General features: G+C 46.8%; 3 protein-coding genes across 5 annotated transcripts in view; all 3 read right to left on the bottom strand.

The window, feature by feature from the left end:
* The window catches only part of Itga10 (integrin subunit alpha 10), a 28,915-nt gene extending 10,781 nt beyond the window's left edge, over nucleotides 1-18,134 (bottom strand). The window contains exons 1-17 of one of the 2 annotated variants that reach the window (XM_031374898.1): nucleotides 18,130-18,134; nucleotides 17,195-17,196; nucleotides 8,882-8,938; nucleotides 7,238-7,349; nucleotides 6,966-7,075; nucleotides 6,664-6,755; nucleotides 6,168-6,282; nucleotides 4,966-5,093; nucleotides 4,296-4,444; nucleotides 3,426-3,576; nucleotides 2,680-2,845; nucleotides 2,501-2,574; nucleotides 2,108-2,252; nucleotides 1,773-1,921; nucleotides 1,419-1,562; nucleotides 1,084-1,287; nucleotides 470-600 (exon numbers count right to left, since the gene is read on the bottom strand). In XM_031374898.1, coding sequence (XP_031230758.1) covers nucleotides 470-600; nucleotides 1,084-1,287; nucleotides 1,419-1,562; nucleotides 1,773-1,921; nucleotides 2,108-2,252; nucleotides 2,501-2,574; nucleotides 2,680-2,845; nucleotides 3,426-3,576; nucleotides 4,296-4,444; nucleotides 4,966-5,093; nucleotides 6,168-6,282; nucleotides 6,664-6,755; nucleotides 6,966-7,075; nucleotides 7,238-7,349; nucleotides 8,882-8,933 — 1,922 coding nt within the window. In that variant the 5' untranslated portion in view covers nucleotides 8,934-8,938; nucleotides 17,195-17,196; nucleotides 18,130-18,134. Of the gene's footprint in view, nucleotides 1-469; nucleotides 601-1,083; nucleotides 1,288-1,418; nucleotides 1,563-1,772; nucleotides 1,922-2,107; nucleotides 2,253-2,500; nucleotides 2,575-2,679; nucleotides 2,846-3,425; nucleotides 3,577-4,295; nucleotides 4,445-4,965; nucleotides 5,094-6,167; nucleotides 6,283-6,663; nucleotides 6,756-6,965; nucleotides 7,076-7,237; nucleotides 7,350-8,881; nucleotides 8,939-17,194; nucleotides 17,197-18,129 lie in introns of those variants that run through there. The other variant, XM_031374899.1, reaches the window with a different exon arrangement.
* Nucleotides 9,863-19,042, bottom strand: Pex11b (peroxisomal biogenesis factor 11 beta). Of its 2 annotated transcripts, none has more exons than XM_031374900.1 (4): nucleotides 18,878-19,042; nucleotides 17,833-17,948; nucleotides 17,058-17,259; nucleotides 9,863-11,037 (listed from the first exon to the last, which is right to left on the bottom strand). In XM_031374900.1, exons 1-4 carry the CDS (start codon nucleotides 18,931-18,933, stop codon nucleotides 10,632-10,634), a joined length of 780 nt encoding a protein of 259 aa, XP_031230760.1. In that variant the 5' UTR covers nucleotides 18,934-19,042; the 3' UTR covers nucleotides 9,863-10,631. The 2 variants fall into 2 exon arrangements, with proteins under 2 accessions (XP_031230760.1, XP_031230761.1); XM_031374901.1 differs by lacking the exon at nucleotides 18,878-19,042 and adding an exon at nucleotides 18,694-18,793.
* Nucleotides 19,043-20,646: 1,604 nt separating this feature from the next.
* Rbm8a (RNA binding motif protein 8A) overlaps nucleotides 20,647-24,077 on the bottom strand; it is a 5,045-nt gene continuing 1,614 nt past the window's right edge. The window contains exon 5 of the mRNA XM_031374635.1: nucleotides 20,647-20,767. Coding sequence (XP_031230495.1) covers nucleotides 20,647-20,767 — 121 coding nt within the window. The remainder of the gene's footprint in view (nucleotides 20,768-24,077) is intronic.

Below are 24,077 nucleotides of genomic sequence, written 5' to 3'. Positions count from 1 at the left end.
AGGAATCTTATATAATACATTCAATTCAATAAACACCAATGTCAGACTGGAGAGGCGACTCAGCAGATAAGACCACATCTGCTCTTGCAGAGGTTTGATTCCCAGCACCCATGTGTAAACTCAAGGCCGGTTGTAAAACTCCAGTTCCAGGGGACCTGATAATTTCTTCTGGTCTCCCCAGACACTGCGCGCACACACACACACACACACACACACACAGTGTCTAGATATACATACAGGCAAAGACATCCATATACCTAAAATAAAAATAAATAAGCACTGTCAAAAACTTTATGAGGACTATCTTGCTTGATATTTACAATAAGCCAGTAAGGTAGTGGCAATTACTTTCATCCTATGAACTAGGGATTTAGGCATCAGATTAGCTGACCAAGAAACCCAAATCTGTGACCTTTGTTCTTATAAGCTGTGCCATGCTGCCCATTGCTACCTAAGCTGGACTCCTCACCTGAACAGAATGGCTGCTCCATGGGCACCCACAGCAACATCCACAAGATCATCTCCATCCAGATCTAAGCGGCCATCCACGCTTCGGCCGAAGTATCGGAGGGCCTGCGGCATGGAGACAGCAGCAATCCTCTGAGGAGAAGAGAAAGGAGACTGAGGAGGGACTCACACCAGCTTTCCTCTCCTCTTGTCAGGTTCTTTCTAACATTCTCATTCATCAAGAGAATAAGAAAGTTTTGCCTATCTCGGGAATCCCTCATCCACCACCTCATTTTTCTTTCTTTTCTTTTCTCTTTCTCTCTCTCTCTCTCTCTCTCTTTCTCTCTCTCTCTCTCTCTCTCTCTCTCTCTCTCTCTCTTTTTCGAGATGGGGTTTCTCTGAGTAGCCCTGACTGTCCTGGAACTCACTCTGTAGACCAGGTTGGCCTCGAACTCAGAAATCCACCTGCCTCTGCCTGGGATTAAAGGTGTGTGCCACCTCTGCCCGGCTATATATTGTTTTTGAGACAGCATCTCACCACATAGTCCAGGCTAGCCTGGAACTCACTATGTAGAGCAGGTTGGCCAGGAAAGGCCTGTGCTACACCACACTGTTTCTTATCCCAGCACTGCTGACCTGGGTAGGATGTGACCTGATTCCAGTCTGGGTTCCATGATACAGGTACAATGCTCCCTGGTGTCCATCCTCCAGGGGTGCCCCCACTGCTACATCAGTGAAACCATCATGGTTCAGATCAGGAAGAGCAGCCATAGCAAAGCCAAACCGAGAATCCTGGGAGCGGTCTGGCTGAAGGGTTCCTTGGAGCATCAGCAAATTTTGCTTATAATGGAGAAGAAATAAAAGGCATTGCTTATCTGGTGACCTTCACCCCTCAGCAAGCTCTCAAATATGTGTCTCCCTCTTCCCTTCTTTTCATTACATACATCCTATGGGGTCTCACTGATTCTTACCTGGCCCACCACGTACACATAAACACGTCCAGTCTCCTTGTTCTGGGGACCCAGGAACATGGGAGCCGCCACAAGTAAGATATTAGTTATTCCGTCCTTATCTGTATCCAATGGGCAGAGCTCACTGCCAAAGTATGAGCCAATCTGAGAATGATGGATAGTGAGAATCCAAAAGAAAAGGGGAGGTGATTGTGAACAGCTGGACTCAGCAGGAAGCACTTACCAGTCTGCCAGTCTGGTTCTTACATCCCTGACAGACTGCTACCCAGAATTCAGCTCGGGCTTTCCAGCCTTACCCTTTCCTGGAAGCCCCTGGGGCGGGTCCAAGAGTCCCACCCTCCATTGATGTCATACCTGATCCCCCTGGAGGCTCTGGGCGACCCTCACAACCCCATCTTTCTTTAGCTGGAAGGCGATAACTTTTCCTCGATGTCTAAACCTGGGTGCCCCCGAGAGAAAGAGGCGGCGTCCACCCGGCAGAAGCATGGAGGAAACGGAGTATCCTAAAGTGAGGAGGTGGTGATGTAAAAGGAATAAGGTGAGGTCAGAGAGGAGGGTTTGCTGAAGGCACAAGGTGGGGGTCTAAAGAGATTTGAGGAGCTGAGTGACAGAACTGTGGGAGTTAAGGGGAAGTGCCTCATAACCCCTTACTGGGTCTCCCCAACTCTCCCAGTTTCCCTGTGACTCACCCAGGTAAGCTGCGTGGTTCTGCAATGCAGGAGGAAACTCATCTTCCAGGGCAGTTTGTGGTGGGAAAAGGCGGCGACCTTCTTCAAGCCATAGTACGGAGCCCCCCCAGTCATAGGCCCCCACCATCCCAAAGAGAATCCCATCCTGAAGGGTAGAACCAAATGCGGGCACTGAGAGGACAGTGGGGAATCGGAGGGGAAAAAAAATCCTTTCCAGTGGTGAGATGCTCATTTACAGGTACATTGTGTTCAGAAAGAAGGTCAGGATGTGGGCTAGTTAAAGGAGAAATCTGGAAGGGCCTTGGGGTTGAAGTTATTGGAGTTAGAAGTAGAGGGGATTAGGAAGAGATGGAGAGCTAGGCGGACACTGCAGAGGGTCAGGGTCTGTCTAACCTGTAGCCGGTGGATGGAGAAGCCAATCTCAGACATTTCTAGCCCAAAGGAGCTTTCATTTTCTCCACGGGACCCTTGGGCATGAGAAATTGCAAGGCTTTATCAGGGGAGCTTGCTCTACTAAACTCACTCTAGAAGGACCCCAACCCGGACTTCCGTTTCACCAGGATACTCATTACCTTCAAGACCAAAAATCCGGTCTCCCAGTGCATCCACGATGTCCGTCAGTGCAGCCTCATCTGTGACATTGAAGAAGAACCGCTCATCTGGATCACTAGCAATAGCTCTGATTTCCCGAAGAAAAGAGCTGGGGTCTCTCTGTCGCCGGAGATAGTGACCAAGGACCTGAGTTCAAGATGGGGTCCATTAGCTGTGTGAAGTAAGGTGTTAGAGCCGATACAGAACATAGTCAACTAAATAAAGCCAAGGGAGGGAGATAACGACTGAAGTCCAGACAGTGTCTAATAATTGCCTCTACTCTGACATCCTGAAAGTCTTTCTTCCTCAGTCTTTCTAGATCCAGAGTCAATTCTTGGTCTGGAAAGATGACCCAGTGGATAAAGTGCTTGCTACACACGCCTCACAACCTGACTTTAGATCCCCAGACCCACACAAAATGCTAGACACAGTAACACAAATTCATCTGTAATTCCAGCTATGCCCCAAATCAAGAGACAGAAGGCTGAGGCAGAAGACCTGCCCAAGACTTGTGTGGGTCAGCTAGTCTGGCTTATTGTGTGCCACAGTGAACAAGATATACAGTCTGGAACAAGATGGAAGGTGAGAACCAACATCTGAGGTTGTTCTCTGACCTGCATATACACAATATAGTGTATGCACAGATGCATGCACACACACACATCATACAAACACACACACAGTACAATACAACACAACAAAACAACCGGACTTGATCAAGTCTCACCGCGATCCCGTAACGTGTTACTTTGCCAGCCTCACAGGCCTTTAGCGCTGCTGGAAGCTCCTCTCCATCATGGGACTCTCCATCAGTGACAACTACCAGTAGCCTAGCAGCCTCTGGTCTGCCCCCCCGGGACTGACTGAACCCTTCTGTGCTAAGAAGAGAGATAAGAGAATGATATATGGTCATGTGCACATACATGCATGTGAACACTCTCGCACATGTGCATACAGCCATGCGCTCGCGCACACACATACACAGGCCTGTATGCGCCCAAGCACGTTCGTTACATACTGTCAGCAGCTCACTGAGGTCAGATGTCCTTTACACCATTCCCCAACAGTGTCTAGCACACAAACCGGCACAGAGTCACAGCTTGACTGTTTGGATGGCACGGAGCATGTAGAACAATCTGTCACCAGTGCAAATATGCACAAGCTTTAATTCATTCATAGATTCATTCAGCAAACATTGAGCTTGGGTTGACAAGATCAAGGAAATGGAGACTAGACAAGACTAGTTAGGTCAGGTAGCCTCCCCAGAGGCTTAGGGTCATATTGGAAAAGAAGGCTAGGTTATGAGTGGTTGAGAATCGAAGAATCAGAATCAACCCAGGAGTAGAAGAGGAGGAGTGGAGTTCTGTGTGCAGAAACAAAACAGACAAGGAGAGATACACCCACAGACACTGGAAAACACAAATACAGTAAGAGAGAGTACAGTGATAGCAACCTAGCCTTCCTCCACGAACTTCTGGCATGCAGATAGAGATGCGCACCTAGAGCATCTCGTGATGTACACACTACTCTGCAGACCCTCCCCATCGCCCTGCCAATCATTCCTCCTCCCACGCACGACCCTTTCACCATGCCTCACCAGGCCACCGTTATTGCTTGGGCGGTTCTCGTTTCTCGCCCCTCCCTCCGACTGAGGTTCCTCGCTGCTCTCACAACTTCTTCCTTTGTTCGGAAGTCTCCCAGAGACCACTCGTGCACAGGGTTCTCCCCATACTGTACCAGTCCTACCTGAGAACAATAGACCATGTGCCCACATGGGATGTACGTAGGGCGTGGAGAAGATGAAGCATAAAGGATAAAGAGGAAGTGAATGTCTAATAGGGTATGTCCAACTTGCAGCCCGTGTGCCCCAAGCAGCTACACCCAGCAAAGGAAAGCTATGAGTGTGGTCCCAACACAATCATAAACTAACTTCAAGCATTATGGATTTTTTTTTTTTCGAGACAGGGTTTCTCTGTATAGCTCTGGCAGTCCTGGAACTCACTCTGTAGACCAGGCTGGCCTCAAACTCAGAAATCCGCCTGCCTCTGCCTCCCAAGTGCTGGGATTAAAGGCATGCGCCACCACTGCCTGGCACATTATGAAGTTTTTGTGACTTTTTAGTAACTTAATTGCACAGTTCTTGAACATGAGTTCTGTAGAAGACCATGTCCTGGGGTATCGTCAAGAGGTTGGACATAGCTACTTACACCGAGGTCCATAAGTGTTTACCTCTTTCCCTTCAATCCCACCACATCTCTCGCTCTTACCTGTATCTGCTCCGGATCGATGAACAGCCTTCCTACCAGCCTCCGAAGGAAAGTCTGAACTTCTGACCAGGGATAGATGCTGTTGGAGCCATCCAACACAATGACGACATCCATGTATGTAGGACAGCCTGGAAGGAGGGAAATAGTGGTGGAGACAAAGACATGGAAGGATGCAGGGTGTAGTCAACAAGGGGAAATGTCCCAGGAGGACGATACTAGGGACTTCTTTCTTAACTACAAGGAAAGCACTATGCCAGGTCCCCAGTGTAGAAATCAAAGAAAGAAGAGATGGCAGACGTAAAGAATGAAGTATGTACTAACTAGAGACCTACCATGACTCTGTGCTAAGGAGCACTGAGAGAGCCTCACTTTTGTTTGTGTTTGTGGGAGAGGGGCAGTATTTGAACCAAGGCCTCTCTACTCATGCCCTACCAATGTGCCATGGAGGGGAATGTTCAGCAAAGGCCAGGCATGACAATGCATGTCTACTATCCCAGTACTTGAGATTGAGAAGCTGAGATGGCACATGCCTTTAATCCCAGCACTTGGGAGGCAGAGGCAGGCAGATTTCTGAGTTCGAGGCCAGCCTGGTCTACGGAGTGAGTTCCAGGACAGCCAGAGCTACACAGAGAAACCCTGTCTCGAAAAACCAACAACAACAACAACAACAACAACAACAACAACAACAACAACAAAAAGAAGAAGAAGAAGAAGAAGAAGCCTGGGCTACATAAGACTATGTCCTATGTCCCAAAAGGCAGTAATTAAAAAAGTATATGAAAGGCATGAGAGGAGAGCCCAATAACTGAGTGCTTACTTGGCATCCATAAGACCCACAAAAATAAGATAACAAAGACTCTGAGAAAATACACTGGGGTAGAAACATTGTAAACAAAGGGAAGTCAGAGTCCAAAGTTAAATGGCTGACAGAACAACAATAATGTAAATGTGATGGATGAGGGACAGGCTGTATGCAGGATACGCTGGTTTTTTTAAGTTAGTAAATAAAACCAGATCCTGATGTCTTGAGGCTCTCCCTCCTAAGGAGACTGAAATCTAATCGGACAGGAGCCTCTTCGGCAAGCACACTTGGGAATGAGGAGGATAACCGTGCAGACCCTCCACCAAGTCTTTTGTCCTGGTTTTTCCCACCCAGCATCCCCATCTGGGAACTGAGCTTTCAGACCCTCCCACTGGCTCACGCTGGGCGGTGGGTGCCAGGCTTCCCTGGGGCCGGAATGAAGCATCCACATGGGCACAAATTCCAGAACTGAAGACAGAGCTGCCGCAGGCACGAGACCAGAGAGGGGCGCAGGCCTGGGTGGATAGGGGGAAATAGTTATTCCCAGGCTTGAGAGGGCCTCTCAGAACATACACCTAGTTATAAAAGAGATGGAGACCACTCCATGGGGGGTAGCCTGTCTTGCTCTCCAGGGTTTTGAATTCCTTCTCTCTTCTACTCAGACTAATTTCCCTTACCACAATGCTCTTTTTGTTGTTGTTTGGTTTGCTTTGGTTTTGGGTTTTTCAAAACAGGGTTTCGCTGCATAGCAATGACTGACCTGGAGCTCACACTGTAGATCAGGCCTGACTCTGCCTCCAAGAGTGCAGGGATTAAAGGCACAAGCCACCACTGCCCAGATACCATAATGCTCTCTTCCCTGTTGTGAACCTTCAGAAGCCCTTCTTTTAGCTCACCATGAATCCCCCATCAGCATCTGTCTCTAGTAGAGACATCCCTAGGTGCATATTCACAGCAGGCTGAGAGGAATTTCCCAGTTGATAGTCACCTGGTTGGAGGAGGGGTAGAAGAGAATGAAGTCATGGGGTCATAGTTCAGGTGCTTTAGGTCAGGGTCATTTGGGAAGAAAATGAAAATGAATCTGTTGAAGACAAGGTCTGTCTAAGTTATGGGGGCAAAGAAGCCTATGTCCAAGGAGTCAGGGTTACTAGATGTCAAAATCAGGGAATAGTAGGAGAAAAGTCAGGATTCTCCTTACCCAGGTGGCCTTTGGTACATGAAGCATTGTGGAATCCCCCTATAGAGCAACGATAAACATCCCCTCTCCGGTCACCTGAAGGCCCATCCCAGGGGGCGCCCACCAGCATCCTGGAAGGAGAATATGGATCCTTAGTATAGGGAGAGGGAGAGTGCATGAGATGGCATGGAGCCCTAGGCACTTCCAAAGGCCAGCTTGGACGGTCTATCTTGCCTCCCCTTTATCAGTGGGTGCACAGTCCCAATCCCATGCTCCTCTGCTTTCCCTCTCACCATCGCTGTCCGCCCCCAGCATGCTGTAAGACACTGTATCCAAATTCGGCCTCTGGCGGCCCTGTGAAGAGGCGTGGGTGATGCTCATCCAGATTAAAGGGGGAGCAGAGACCTGAGGGGTGAGGATCATAATTAGCCATCCATCAATCAGTTAATGAAGGACTGGGGAGGCATAGTGGGAGACAAGACAGGAGGGAGTGTTTCTATCCCAGCTCTTCTGGTCTGTGTCAATGTCATATACTTAGAGCCCCAGGTGGGATGATTGGATGATTCTCTTCCTGTGGGGTGGGGGTGGGGGTACCTAAGGCCCTCTGCCATGCACAGCTGTATTTCCATTCTCATTCCTGAAATCTCATTCACAGACACATCTGGAAAGGTCAAGTTACTCTTTCCACATCATTCCTCCTACACATTCTCCTCTCTATGCCGTGAGAGTCAGAAGAGGGAGAGGGCTTTTCTGAAGATGCAGAATCACCATCCTTCCAAACTCTTCCCAAAGCCAGGGCCATGGGGAGGAGAAGGGGAGGGCAAAGAGCTCTCTGCCTGGGTGTCTCCTCTTTCCGCTTCTTCTTGACATTGTCACACTTACACTTTCTCCAAGGTCGAGGGCGCTGGCTCCCTCCAGCCCTGCCAACCCAGTACTAATTAAGTGGGTGGAACCACTGGGCTGCCCACACACAGTTCACTATCCCTGTTAAGGGTCCTACCACCCCCAAGACGCCCCCACAATCTGCTCCTCATCTCCCTTACAAATACCCCTTGCCTACTCCCATAGTTTCCTCAAACTTTAGCCCACTCTGGGGGTCCCCAACTGTGTCCTGCTGATTCCTTTCTCTTGACCCCAATTCCCATAAAATCAGACCTGTTATTTTAGGAAACAAAGATTATAGGGCACTAGCAGGGAAAAATTCCAAGCCTCTTGTCCCTCCCATGATTCTCTTCTCTACTGTCTTGCTCTTTGCATCCAAGCAACCCTCCATCCCCCAATATCTAACTCCAACTCATACTGCGCTCATTTTCAGAAAGGCATTTTATGTGTGAGCCTTTTTTCATCCAGGAAATTGGCAGGGCTATGAGACCAGGAACTGCAGCTCAGTCGTTAGGCGAACCCAGAGTTCTGACCACACAGTAAGGCAATTATGCCTCAGCACCAAGGGGTACCAATGGCAGGGAGAAGCAGGGAAGGTAACGGTAGGAATCAGACCAGCCGAATGGAAGATGGAAGATGTCTCTTTTCTGTACCTTCAGGTCTATGGAGTTTAGCACAAAGGTTTTAGATAATTAGTTACAAGCCAGAGGAAGTTTTAGACCATGCCATTTGGGTGTCTAAGAATATGAGTGCACACAAGAAATATAGTTATCAGTATTAACCTCTGACCCGTGCTCCCAAAATTTTAGCCATAATGGTGCCAATTCTTCTTCTTCTTCTTTTTGGTTTTTCGAGACAGAGTTTCTCTGTGTAGCCCTGACAGTCCTGGAACTCACTCTGTAGACCAGACTGGCCTCGAACTCAGAAATCCGACTGCCTCTGCCTCCTAAGTGCTTGGATTAAAGGCATGTGCCATCACCGCCCGGCTGTGGTCCCAATTCTAAACAATCCACATATCTTCCATTCCCACCAGAAACCAAATTCACTTCCCTCACCTGTCAGCAACGCCAGGGGCAAGAACAGGTAAGGGATGGAGAGAGGCTCCATGCCTGCTTGTCCAGTCCTGTCCGAGAAGCTCTGAGTCGCTCTGTCCCTCTTCTTTGAGTCGCTCTGTCCCTCTCCTCGGCTGTTTTCGTTACTTTCCCTCCTATCCTGCCCCCTCTCACTGGTAGCTAAAAATAAAGTTGGACGGAATGGGAGTGGTAGTGGAAGGAGCTGTGGGGAGCCCCAGACAGGAGCACAGAGCAGGCTCAGTCCAGCTCTCTACCTTGGTGCTGCCCCCTAGAGGCCTCAGCTAACATCCAAAGAGAACACAAATGTTGACCCTTTCTGAGGCTACTTTTATGCATGGTTTATTTGTTCAAGGATTTCCTCCTGTTTAGAACAGAAAGTAAGACTTAGAGACAATTTTTTTTTTGCCTTATTAATCTTAATGTGGGATATGCAAAATAACAGCTGACAGCAGTGACAGCATGGTCCCCCCCCCTCCCCCACTGTGTGAAGGCCAGTCCTACTGTGCAACCTTGCCAGTCCACTGAATTCTGGTCATGTTTATGTGTGTTTACTTGCTTTTGGAGAATGTTTGCCTATAAACAGGTGTACTTCCTGGTGTCAAGATTATTACTTTGGTTGAAAACATCTCACCCTTAACTTGAAGCTGTGAACATATTAGTTCGTGGATTGTTTAGAATTGGAGACCATTATGGTGTGTCCACACCTTTTCCCCAACACTTAAATTTTCAGTGAAAACCTGTGGGTAACCATGTTAGCTGCCAATACCAAGGAAACCCATCCAGAGTCACAGGAGCTAAGGCTTACAATGACCAGAACATGAGAGACCAGATGTCGATGAGCAGCTGGACAGAGTAACACTCACCTGCTACTCAGAAGCGTAAGGCAGGAGAGCTGGGAGTTTCAGGCCAGCCTAGGTAACCCAGTGAGAAACCTCACCCCCACCTTGAGATTGAATGAAAAAGTCGGTGAGCAAACTGATCTTTAATTTGTTGGCCTAGAAGGCTTGCTTGCTCTGTGGGCAAGGGCCAGTTATTTACATAGACTCATTGTACAGTATTTACAACAAGAGGCCAGACACAGCATCAGTCTGGATAGCTAAAGAAAGAGCAAGAGCCAAGTGGAGAAGGAAACTCTAATATCAAAGTGTATGCAGAAACTGAAAGATGTGGAGGCCAGAGGAGGTCTGGGCTATCAGGAGGCAGTCTGCTGAGGGGACCCAAGGAAGAAACTCAAACTGCAGAGGTATGGGGAAAAGAGTGTGCCGGGCGGGAAATAAAGCCTGGAGAAGGATGGAGCGTGGAAGAGGAAAAAATATGCTACATGCTATTTCAGAAAAAAAGGAATACAGTTAGTACTTTACCATCCATAACTTATGCTCCCCTACCAAAAAGCAACCCCTCCCTCACTTTTTTTAAGTATCTGGACAGGAGACTAAGAAAAAGAATTCTGTCTCATGGTAACAAATTTTTAACTGTACTCAAGACAGATAGATAAAGGGAAGAGCTAAGAGATTCTCGCAATGGAACTGAAGACCAACTGCAGAGGCGTGCTGGAGTCTTCCCGTTAGCATCGCCTTCCTGACCTGCCTTTGGCAGATTTGTCCCCTCATCCCTAAGTATCTGGATTTTAACTTCAGTGAAGTTGAATTACAATGAGGCTGGCACACGGCGACAGTCTAAGCTTCCATCTCACCCATCTGGATTCCCTCCTTATCTCGTACCACAGTGTCTGTCAGGGCTTGAGTCGTAGCCAGGGACAGATTAGAGTGAGAATAGACAGAACGGAGGATATGAGGCCGCACAGCCCCACAATCCCAGGGCCACAACGCCAGAGGCCTAGTTTGTCCAGTGGGATGAAGAGGTCACAGGCATTTCTGAGCACATCTAGCAGAAGAGGGGGGTGGCCTCGAAGGACACGAGCCAGTAGCAGGATTCGGAGCTGAAATTTCAAAGCCAGTTGTGGCAGACTTCCTCCTGGAGTCCCTGGTCCTCCAGGTCCCCCAGTCTCTACTCCTCCTGAGACTCCTACTCCAGAAGCCTTCATTCGCCTGCTGTAAGCTGAAGTCTCTTGTTCCATCAATAGGCGAATCTCATAAGCGTCACGGCTCAGGTTCATGATAAGGGAAAACAGATAGTACCTGAAACACACAGGGAAGATACACAAGTTAGAAGAGGCACAAATATCTACTGAACAACACATTCCATGGACTGGAAAGGGATTCTACATTAGAACATCAGAAGTGACTGCTATAATCCACTTCTAGACATGTCCACGCTGGGACTGGAGAGATAGCCTAGCGGGTAAAGGCACTTGCCACCCAGCCTGAAGTTCTAAGTTTGATCCCCAGAACAACTGACTTCTGCAAGTTGTCCTCTGCCTTCCATAGACACACTAATGTACTTACATGTACCCACATACCCAATATAAATAAAGTAATATATTATACTACATATAAGAAGATAGATAGATAGACAGACAGACAGACAGACAGATCACTTTTTTAAAAAGTTAAAAAAATATATCTTGCTGGGTTGGAGAGATGGCTCAGAGGTTAAGAGAACTGACTGCTCTTCCTGAGGTCCTGAGTTCAATTCCCAGAAACCACATAGTCGTTCACAACCATCTATAATGAGATCTGGTGCCCTCTTCTGGTATGTAGTCAGAAAATTGTATACATAATAAATAAGTGGGACCCCTTAGAAATGGGAATGTAGCTCACTGGTAAGCTACATTCCATGCATAAGTCCTGGTTTCAATATCAGCAACACCAGAAAAGAACTGTCCTTTCTTTACAACATACTAGAGTCAATAAATCTGATACAAAAAGACTCATTATCTCCCTTATGTGTTAAATCTAAATAGCCTAACTTATCGAAGTATGGAATAAAACTGTGGTTGCCAGGATTGGAGGGGGCAAGAAACAGGAAGATGTTAGCTAATGGGACAAACATTCAGTTCTACAAAATAAATAGTTCTATATATCTAACACAGTGACTACAGTTAATATGTCAGTTAACATGATAACACACAGTTAATATAATCATGTACTTGAAAGTTGCTAAATGGGTCGATCTCAGCTCGTGTTCTTATCATTAAAAAGATGCCACCATAAGGTTATGAGCATTTTAAAAATTGTTTATATTATGTATATGGGTGTATTGCCTGCATGTATGCCTGTGCACTATGTGCATGCCTGCCACCCAAAAAGGCCAGAAGAGTGTCAGATCAGCTGGAACTGGAGATGCAGGTGGTTGCGAGCACCATGTGAATGTTGGGAGTTGAACTGGTATCCTCTGAAGAACAGCTAGTATTCTTAACTGCTGGGTCATCTCTCCTGCCTCAGTGTAAGTATGTTATGATCCTGACTATGGTGATCATTTCACTATATACATATACAAAACATCACACTGCACACTTAAATACATATAATTATACCCCTGAAATAATAAAGAAAAAGCAGCTCTCCTGCTATTCTACAGTGTGCTTATGTGCACCTTAAGGTCCTAGCTTAAAATTTTTGAGTCATGAAATCTGCCAAGATCAACTCCAAATTTCAGTTTTGAGACAATCCTCTAATGCACCACACTCAGCTGGAGAGATGGCAGTGGTGATGCGCTTGCCATGCAAGAGTGAGCTCAGATCCCCAGAGCCTATGTCAACGCTGATAGGCAGGAAGACAGGGACTCCCAGAACAAGGTGGCTAGTCAGACTGTCATTGCATAGGTGCGCTCTGGCTTCAACTCAAAGACCATGTGTCAGTGAATGTGGTGGAGAAAGACAGAGGGAGCCTTCCAAAGCCAACCCTGGGCCTTTAGATGTGTACATGCGCCCAGACATTTGCACACACTTGTGCAAACACATACACGCATGCACACACACACTCACATGGAAAAATACACTTAACTTGACCCTAGTAGTGCAAACTATTTTGAAAGAACAAATTTAGTTGTTCAAGAGACACATACAATCTCTGAGTTCAAGGTCAGTCTGGTTTACAGAGTGAGTTCCAGGACAACCTAAGCTACACAGAGAAAACCAGTCTTTGGTTTGTTTTTTTGTTGTTGTTGTTGTTTTTTCGAGACAAGGTTTCTCCGTGTAGTCCTGGCTGTCCTCGAACTCGGAAATCCGCCTCTGCCTCCCAAGTGCTGGAATTAAAGGCATGTGCCACCACCGTCTGGCCAAGAAACCCAGTCTTAAAAAAAAAATAAAAGACAGAGGAGGACAGAGGGGACAGGAGATGGGGGAAGGGAGCTGAAGTGGTGGTGCATTTATGATCAGGAGTTCAAGGACAACCTGGGGTACATAAGATCCCACCTCAAGAAAGAGAAGAAAACACATCAATACATACTTTAGATCCAATCTGTAAGAAAAAAAAAAAAAACCCAAAAGGTCCAGACATATTAAGTGACTGCTAGAGATACTAGATTATAAACTCCTTAAGTAGAAAAAAAAGTTTTTTCTTTTCTTTTTTTTGAGACAGAGTCTCACTCTATAGCTCTGGCTGACCTGGAACTCACTATTTAGAGTAGGCATACCTCAAATTCACAGAGTCCCCCTGCCTTTGTCTCCTAGTGAGGGAATTAAAGGCCTGCATCACCATACTCGGCTCCGCTCAAAACCTTTTACATTTTTGTTGTTTTGGTTTAAGACAGGATTTATTTTACTATGTGGTTCAGGCTGGCCATGAATCTTTTATCCTGCCTAAACCTTCCCAGTACTGGGATTACAGGTATACATTAGCTAAGTCTTAAACACAAAAGCCTGTGTGTGTGCATTCGTGTGTGTGTGTGTGTGTGTGTGTGTGTGTGTGTTACAAGGTGTGCATATACAGAGGTCAGAGGTGGACATCAGATGCTCTCCTCTACTGCTCTCTGCCATGTCTTGAGACAAGGTCTTTTACTGAACCTGGAGTTCTCCACTTGGCGGACAAAGACCCTGGCATCCTCCTTCCTCCACCTCCGGCACCTGGGCTTGCAGGCATGAGCAATGCACCTGACTTTATGCGGGTGCTGTGGATCCAAATTCAGCTCCTAAATGCTTATATGCCACAGCCACTTTTCATGACTTAGACACCCCTGCAGCCTGTATTTCGTTTTTAATCTACTCTAGCTACAGAGTCTCTCTGTGGCCATTCTTACCCCTACCCCAACTGTTGACATTAGTAAAGTAGCTAGTAGCATTAAAGTAAATCAAAGCATTTCTGCTCTTAAATTACCCACTTATTTCCCCTTTTTTAAGTTTTTGTTTGTTTGTTTTGTTTTTTTTTTCGAGACAGAGTTTCTCCTTATAGCCCTGGCTGTCCTGGAACTCACTCTGTAGACCAGGCTGGCCTCGAACTCAGAAATCTGCCTATCTCTGCCTCCCAAGTGCTGGGACTAAAGGCGTGCGCCACCACTGCCCGGCAAGATTTCTTTATTTTTATTTTATGTGTATAGTTGTTTTGCCTCATGTATAGCTTTTGCACCATGTACATGCAGCGCCTGCAGAAGCCAGCAGAGGGTATCAGAGTCCTCTAGAACTGAGAGTTACAGATGGTTCTGAGCTGCCTTGTGGGTGCTGGGCTCCTAGCACTCAAAGTTCTGCCAGGTGCAGAGGAGGGGGGGTCTCCTGTAGCAGCCTTTGGATCAAGAGATCTCTCAGCTCCTCCAGCGCCATGTCTGCCTGCACGTTGCCATGCTTCCTGCCATGATGATAAGGGACCAAACCTCTGAAACTGTAAGCCAGCTCCAATGAAATGTTTGCCTTTATGAGAATTGCCTAGGCCATGGTGTCTGCTCACAGCATAAACCCTAAGACAGCAGGTTTGCTTGTTTTTAAAACTCACTGAGTCATCTTAAACTTTATGTTTCAAGATCAGGCACCATATTTGTTTGGCTTTTGCTTAATCTCCTAGATCATAGTAAGAAACCGAAAAATGTTTTTGGAAAACCCAAGCACAGTGAGAGTGGCACATGCTTACGGAATCCCAGCTACTAGGGTGGTCAAAGTAGGAGAATTCTTTAAACCAGGAATTCTGTAGCAGCCTGAGCAACAAATCAAGACCCTCATCTCTTTCATGTGTGGAGGTGCATGTATTTCATGTGCATGTATATACACATGCATGGGTATATACGCACATGTGTGTACATGCATGTGAAAAACCCATTGTTCGACTTGGGGGTCTCTCCTCAGGTGCTATCCACCTTGTTTTTGAGACAGGATTTCTCACTTGGCCTGGAACTTGCTCATTTTCCTAGGCTGGCCAGCCAGAGAGCCTTAGGAATCTTCCAGTTTAACTCCATATTGCTGGGATTGCAAGAATGTGTCAGTATGTGTGGTTCTTGTTTTTGTTTTTTAACATGGGTTCTGGGGAATCAAACTCAGGTCTTCATGCTTGTAGAAGAACTGTGTTATCTCAGTCCTATGAGACCCCATTATCTCAAAAGAAAAAGAAGCTAGACATGGTATCACATGCCTGCAATGCTGTCTGAGAACTGGGGCACCTAAAGCCAGAGAACCCTGTGCTTCAGGCAAGGCTGGGCTATGTAATGGGACCTATCTAAAAATAAAACAAAACAAAACAACAAACAACACACAAGATGGCTCAGCAGGGTAAAGATGACATTGTCACCAAATGTGATGATTTGAGTTCAGTTTTGAGGCCTGCGTGGTAGAAGAAGAGAAGCAACCCTAGCAAACTGTCCTCTATACAGAGTAGTAATGCCACATCCCTCAGTCCCTCCATGCAGGCACGAATGCCGTGCACACATGCACACAGATAACAAAAAATGAAAGGAATATGGAATAAGGAAGGCAATGAGGGCAGACTATGGTTTAGATATAACTAAAGGAATATAATAGTTATCATCTACAATCCAGACACTTATGTGACATAGCAAATATAACTTCCATCTGATATTGTTACTTTTTTATGGCTTAAGATGCAAATGAAGAATGGAAACCCAATGGTTAATTAAGATAGAGATAACTGTCATGGCACAGTGGCATATGCCTTTAATCCCAGTACTCTGCAAGCAGAGTCAGGTAGATCTCTGTGAGTTCAAGGCCAGTCTGTTCTATGTAGTGAGTCAATCAAGGTTACATAGAAGACCTTGCCTCAAAAAATCATGGCTAGAGAGATGGCTCAGTGGTTAAGAGCACTGACTGCTCTTTCAGAGGTCCTGAGTTCAATTCCCAGCAACCACACAGTGGCTCACAACCATTTGTAATGGGATCCAATGTCCTCTTCTGGTGTGTCTGAAAACAGCTGCAGCGTACTTATATACATTAAATAAATAAATCTTTAAAAAAGTAAATAAATAATATATAGTCAGTCTATCCATGGAAGATTAATTTGAGGGTCTTTCTTCCTGCTCACCCATCCAATTCTACCCAAATCCACAGCTGCTCAAGTCCCTTAGATAAAGTGGTATTACATCTATATATAATCCACACAATCTTCTGTATCCACCTCCAGAGTGTTTATAATATTTAATACAATATATGTGTAATGTTTAAGGAATAATGACACCAACAATTTTCACGTTTAATTCGGATGCACTTTTCCCCTCAACATTTCCAGCCTGTGGTTGCTTGAATCAGCAGATGTGGGAACAATGGGTGTGAAAAGCCATTATACACTCCAAAAAAAAAAAAAAAAAAAAAAATCCTGAAGCACCTCTGTCTCATATATAGCAAGTTATGGGCCAGGGACATGGAAGTGGAGGTGGGCCAGGGGGTGGAAGCACTTGCCATGAAAACCTAATGGCTTGAGTTTCATTCTCTACCTGGGTTTGGTACCCAGAACTTGCAGTAAAAAGAGAAAACCAGCAACTGAAAGCTGTTGTCTGACCTACAGGTGTGCCCTGCGGCGCCCACAATAATTTGTATTAATGTAAATATACGGGGCTAGAGAGATGACTTAGCGGTTAAAACCATTGGCTGCTCTTCCCTACTACTGGGTTTTGATTCCCAGAACCCACACAATAGCTCACAACCATCTATAACTACAATTCTGATGCCCTATTTTGGCCTCACCAGCGCCAGGCACACAAATGGTGCACAGACATGCAGGCAAAATACCCATACTTGTAAAGCAAAATGTTTACTATTACAAGCTACGCAAGCTTTGCAGAATGAAGGTTACAAATAGTCTTGTAGGATAAAAGGAAAACCGACCTGAATGAACGCTGGGCCCACTTTTCCTGGTCCACACGGGGAGCTAGCCCAGACTTTCCGGCCCACAGAACATTGTCACAGGCAAAGTACAAGGCTCGGTTGAGGTGACTAACAGTGATGCAGAATCTCAGAACGACATCTGACAGGTGCACAGCTCTTTTGGCTGACTCCAGGGCATCTGCTGAGTTCCCCAGGCGAAGCACTTGTGGAGAATAACAAGGGAAAGCAAGGATTTGAAGTAGAGAGGCAAGGAGTGGGGTGGAGAAGAAAGAAAAAAGTAAAAGTTGAGCAAGCAATAATAACATACAGGAAGAAAGAGTAAAAATAATTTATTCCTTTTCTTTTCTTTTTCTTTCTTTCTTTCTTTCTTTCTTTCTTTCTATTTTTTCTTTTTGGGCTTTTTGAGACAGGGTTTCTCTGTATAGCCTTGGCTGTCCTGGAACTCACTCTGTAGACCAGGCTGGCCTCGAACTCAGAAATCTGCCTGCCTCTGCCTCCCAAGTGCTGGGATTAAAGGCGTGCGCCACCACTGCCAAGTGATTTTTGTTCCTTTTCTTAACTTCAAACCGTAATTCATTATTGTGCCAGTTTAGTTTTTACTTGTCGTGTCTCTCCTCCAATCAGCGCTACCTTCTTCATACCTGTTCTCTTACCTCACCTGGAGACACGTAGGAGAGAGCCAAATGAGGGCGAGCTGGCAGAAAGGGAGCATACAGAAAGGAGAGGCAATGGGCTACCAGCTGAGGATGGTAAGAGAAAGGTTTGCTTGACTTACATTTTCGTCCGAGGCTCAGATGACCCTCCAGTTGTCGGATCTGTTTCTGTAACTCAGGACTAGCCCCATGTCTCTGCAAAGCATGACCGAGAAGGGAACAGGCATACTGGGCGGCCCTGGAGGGGAGGACAGGCAGAGTAAGGGAGAGGCCTCCCTAACTTCGCTGCCAACAGTGTCCTCCGTGGGCTGGTGAGGCGGTTAAGAGCACTTGCTCTTGCAGGGGACCCGGGTTCCACTCCCAGCACCCACATGGTGGCTCACAACTGTCTGTAACTCTAGTTCCAGGGGATCCACCACCGGCTTCTGTCCTCTGCAGGCGCCAGACACACGTGTGGTGCTCATACATTCTTGCAGACAAAATACTCAGGCAAGTAATAGGTAAGTTGGTAAACAAAAACCCCTCCAGTGACACTTCCTCCTTTTCACACCAGTATCTTTCCGTTTTTCCTCAAAGCCAGGGGAAGAGAAAGACACGCGAGGAAAATAAAGCCTAAGAAGACGGTGGGGAGCGCTATTTGGAGTTAAGAGACTAAGAGTTTTGAAAATGATGAGGCCTAAAGAGGCCAGTAAGCAGCCCGGGGTCCACCGCAGGCGCCCACCGCGGTTTTATACAGGAAACACGACACAGAGAGATCTAGCTGAAGGGCAGATTACTTCTCCGGATAGGTAAACTAGGAGATTAAGGTCCTTGAACTGAATGGAAACCGAAGGAGAGCGGAGATAGCGCGGCTCCTAGGTCACCACTGGTGAGAGGACGCATAACCGAGAGGATCGACTCTCACACCACCACACCAGTGAAAAAACTGTTGCTCTCGGTGGACACAGTAACCCTAGGCGGCCTCCCCACTGGCCCACTCATGCCTCAGTTTCCCCATCTTTCCCTTGAGCAGGGAAGAAGAAGCATCTCACAACCGGCTGCGGAGTGCGCCTCTCGGGTCGCGCGGGCCCCCGTAGCCACAGCTGACCCTTAGGGACCCCGTAGCGCGCTTGTCGCCTCGTGGGGACCTGCGCTGCCCTCCCGCCCGCGCTCCTCCGTCGGCCGCACCTACACAGCCGCTCCCGGGCTTGGCTCTGAGCACTGAAGCGGACCCAGGCGTCCATGACTGCGGCAGCCCGGGCCCACGGCGCCGCAGCCCGCCTGCTTCCAGCCCCAAGTCACGCCTCCTGAGCGAGCAACGGGGCTTCGCGAGGGACAAACGGCGGCAGGAAAGCCAACCAGCCGGAGCCGGCCTTGAAGCGGAATTTCAGGCCGCGACGCGAGATCGTGGGTGCATTTCCGGCAGCTCACCCACTCTGGGATGGTCTCCAGCTTTTAAGCACGCCCCCAGAAGCACATTCTGCTTTAAATTCTCAGCAACAAGGGGTGGGGCTTGTGGGAGCCTGGAGGTGCTATAGGATGCCGCCAAGGCACACACACACCTCCCGCCCCAAACCCCCAGAACTGCAGAAGCCTGCCATAGACTATTTGTCCTAGTGTAAGTGGATGTGATGGGATGCCACTTGGCAACCTCCTCCCTAACAGAGGATGTGGAGTCTAGGGGCAGAATTAAGCGAACAGATTTCACAGGCTACCACATCGGCAGGTTCCAGCACACCTTTCAGGTCAGCAGTGGTGAAGGACCGTCTGGACAAATGGAAATATGTGAGAGATGCCCACTTTCTCGGGGGCTGGCTGCAATATCTGAATGGGGGTGATCATTATGCTCGGCATTACCTTGCCGGAGGAAACCTGGCCCCACTGTAGTGATCCGCACAGCAGTAACTCAGCCAACTCTATCCCTTCCCAGCCCCACAACTCTTGACTCATTTAGCCACTGCCCAAAGATGCTAACTGAAACACTCTTGTCCTGTGTCCAGTTGGAGACAACACGTGTTAGAGACATCCATACCTCTAAAAACTAATTGCCATGTGGGTAGCAGCTTTCATGAAGCAGTGCTCAACCTGCTTTAACCCAGAGCTCAGGTGGAAGATGTGAACGGAATGTTTGGGGGGAACCTGGTTTCTTGTCTTGCCCTAGATGAGAGAGCTGTCAGAGCTCCGGGCTGGGCTGAACCTGAATTTAGCTACACAGTAGTTGCATGGGAAGTTACTGCACTGCATGCTTTACTGCCACAGGCCACGAATCCTAGCGGGCAGGGGCTGCTATATCTCGTCAAGATCTGCATGCCAGATGCCTACATTTTGCTGGGTGATGGTACGTACCTTTAAATCCAACACTTAGGCAGATCGGAAGACTACAGAAAATGTTTAAAGTCATCTACAGAGGTCCATCCCATCTGGCAGGAGCTACATATCGAGACTGACGTTAAGGGGTACTAACTTGGTGGTTGTGTACTTACTGCTCTTGCCATAGACTGGGGTTCAATTCTTAGCATGTAAAATGGTTGCTCACAACTGTCTCTAACTCCAGTTTCAGGGAATCTGATGGTCTCATCGGGCTTCCATGGGCACCAGGCATGCACGTGGTGAAATGTATGGACTTAACAGGCTGACATTCATACACGTAAAAAAAATAAACTAGTACCCTATTATCTGTATCTGCATTCCCCCCTCACGCTGGCTTTGGTTCTTTTCCACCTCTTTGCATCCTTCCCGTTCCACCTCCTCTAGGACATTGGTACAGAAAAACCTCCAGGTCAGAGAAAGGTATTTTACAGCCCAGGAATCTATGAGGGCAAGCAACCCTAGTTAAGATTCTTAGCAATGGATATGAGCCTGAACTGGCCATTTCCTGTAACTAGGCAAGACTTCCAGTGGAGGAATTGTGACACCAACCCAGCCACAAAACCATCAACCTACAATTTGTCCTGTCTTCAGGATGTACTGGAGTAAAAGTGGGTGCAGAAATTGTAGGAGTGGCCAACCAAGGACTGGTCCAGCTTGAGAGGGATAAGCCCAACAGGCCAGGCACCAGAGGCTGGATAGCCCAGAAACCTAGAATAGAACACACAGGAAGCGGGGAAGGGGAGCGAGACAGGACAATGAAATGACTAATGTTCTGCTATACTCATAGACTGATGCCTAGCCCAGTTGTCATCAGAGGCTTCACACAGCGACTGATGGAAACAGAGGCACAGACCCACAAGCCAAACATTAGGTGGAGCTTGGAGAATCCTGCAGAAGAGTGGGAAGAAGGACTGTACAAGAAAATGCACAGAATCGCTGGGCAGTGGTGGCGCACGCCTTTAATCCCAGCACTTGGGAGGCAGAGGCAGGCAGATTTCTGAGTTCGAGGCCAGCCTGGTCTACAGAGTGAGTTCCAGGACAGCAAGGGGGCTATTCAGAGAAACGCTGTCTTGAAAAACAAAAACAAAAGCCAAACAAGCAGAAAATTCACAGAATCAAGTAAACTGGGCCCACAGGAGCTCAGCCTGAACTGCCGTACAGGGAGCCTGCATGAGACCGCTTCACACGTGCTATGGTTGTGTAGTTAGGTCTTCTGTAGGACTTCTAACAGTGGGAGCAGGCGGCTGTCTCTGATTCTGCAGCCTGCTTTTGGGACCCTTTCCCCATACTGTGGCACAGGCCTTTAATCCCAGCACTTGGGAGGCAGAGGCAGGCAGATTTCTGAGTTCGAGGCCAGCCTGTCTACAGAGTGAGTTCCAGGACAGCCAGGGCTATACAGAGAAACCCTGTCTCAAATAAAATAAAATAAAATAAAATAAACAATAAATGGGTCAATCCAGCCCCCACCATCCCACCAAAAAGAATAAAGTCAGCTGACGGAGTAACTCTGGGCAGAGCCAGCCTGGTCTTCAGAGCAGGTTTCAGAGCAGCCATGGCAAAGAGGAGAAACCCCATCTTAAAGAAAAGGTGTGGCTGGAGAGTTGGCTCAGTCGTTAAGAACACTTCTTGGAGAGAACCCAGCTTCAATTCCCAGCACCGACACGTTGGTCGCAATCATCTGTACCTTCCAGGGGAGGTAAATTCCAGGGGATCCAACACCCTCCTCAAACCTCAGCATGTACCAGGCATGAACATGGTACACAAACATGCAAAGGAAAACACCTATACGCATAATTTTTTTTTTTTTAAAGTGAAGCACCTGTTAATCTCAGTAACCTGGCACTGGAGGGACATTAGTAAGGTAGTTGAGTACCAGGCTAGCCCCAGCTAGTTTTAAGACCTTGCCTATAAAGCAACCTGACTATAGTTCTGAGGAAAAACAAAAAAACAAAACAACAACAAAAACCCCTATGAGCTATTCTTATATTTCTCAAAACATAAGGAACATTCAGAAACATAAGGACACAAGCTAGGACCTTCCAACTAATTTGTGTCATATCCAGGCTGTGGAGCCCTGTTCTGATCTTCTCAGGAACCAGGCACACATACAGGATACAAACATACACGTAAGCAAAAAAACTCATTAGATAGATAGATAATTTAAACCAAAATGGCTGTGTAGTGGTGGTGTATGCCTTTTATCCCAGACCTGGGAGGAAGAGGTAGGCAGATCTCTGTGAGTTCCAGACCAGCCTGGAAAAAGAGAAAATGAGGTGGGGGTGGAGGAGGAGCCTGGAGAGAAGGCTCAGTGGTTAAGGGTCTTCTCTTAACCACTGGTTAAGTGACTGCTCTTCCAGCTCACAATTGCCTGTAACGCCAATATCTGACACTCTCATGGATATTCAAACAGGCAAGACACCAATGCGCATAAAATCAAAGTATATAAATTAAAAAAAGAAAATGACATTTCCAACACATAAAGTTTGAAATTTTTATGGTATAAAGAACGATGACATTAGAATAGCAAGAAACTGCATTATTTCTTTAAGCTCAAGTTTCATAGTCATAGTAGTTAAAAAGGGGGTTTCTACTGTACATAGTTAAGTTCTGTAGGAAAAGGGGGAGTTAGAAGGCCACACAATAAACTGATGAGTTTTCCCCCCTTCCCACCCCTTTCCCCCAGGACAAGATCTCTTATGGCCCAGACTGACTTCCAACTGGCTATGTAGCCGGGGACGACTTTCTCTTACGACTTTAGTCTTCACCTCCCCAGCAAGCACCAGGATGGCAGGCAGGAGTGCCATGCCCACTCTGGTCCTGGTGAAGCCTGGGGCTATGCACACTAGGCAGGCATTCTACCAACTGAACCACATCCCTAATCCCTATGAACTATTCTTGTATTTCTCAAAGCACAAGGAACATCCAGAAATATAAGGACACAAGATAGAAGAGGACCTCCCAACTAAGTAACCATGTCATATCCAGGCAGTTCATCTGTTGTCTCTCTGGCTGATCCTGTTTACCGGTCCTCATGGTCCTCATATTTGCTCAACTCACTCTTCCAAATATTTCAGAACAGCTAGAAATCAGAACCAGGCTTATCTCTCACCAAACTAATACTTATTTAATCTACCTTAACAGAAACCACCAAGGCACCCTAACACTGCAAATCTCAACTAAAATATATTCATAACCAATTCAACCCAAAACCCTAAGCAATTTACCAAAAGGAAGGTAAGGGCCAATAGCATCTGAAAAAATGTTAAGTTTAATATTTGCCATTATGCACTGGGGATACAAAGACAGTAGTATCAGTCTGAGGCCAGTGTGAGTCACATAGGGACCTACACAAACAACAAATCAGTTACTACAGACATACCAAAAAAGTCATTTCAGCTAAAAACTATGATAAAGGATAGCAATGCTTTTTTTCTTTTTTTTTTTCTCCTTGAGACAGGGTATCTCTGTGTAGACCAGGTTGGCCTGGAACTCAAGAGATCCACCCCCCTCCCAAGTGCTGGGATTAAAGGTGTGCATACTGTTACACAGTACTCAAGCTGGGTTTCTTTTATGTTGTAGGAACTAACAAACTTCACAGTTCAAAGTAGAGCTGGCTGAGCATCTCAAAGCCCCATGTTTTAATTCTAGGAACCACATAAACTGAGTATGGTGGCCCAGGGGTGCAATCTTAGCACTTGGGAGATAAGAGGCAAGTATCAGAAGTTCAAGGTCAGCTGCATAAGACTCTGTCTGACAGAGAAGCAAGAGACACTAATATAGCATCTGCTCACAAGAGTATGAAAAATTCATTCCTAATGCCATAAGAAAAACCTCATTACCCCCACTCTCAAGTGCTGAGCAGTCTCTAGGAGCCACACCAGACAGAAGTGTCTTCACAATCACTCACAAGGCCCCACTGTGGTTGTTCAGTTTCCAGAGCAGTAAAATAGTTTTAAATGTAGAAAACAAAATGGAACATTTATTTTTTCCTTAAACACAATGCTAAGCAGACAGGGTA

This window comes from Mastomys coucha, unplaced genomic scaffold, assembly GCF_008632895.1.
Source record: "Mastomys coucha isolate ucsf_1 unplaced genomic scaffold, UCSF_Mcou_1 pScaffold16, whole genome shotgun sequence".
In the NCBI taxonomy this organism is placed as follows: domain Eukaryota; kingdom Metazoa; phylum Chordata; class Mammalia; order Rodentia; family Muridae; genus Mastomys; species Mastomys coucha.
This window is presented reverse-complemented; position numbering and strand designations above follow the sequence as displayed.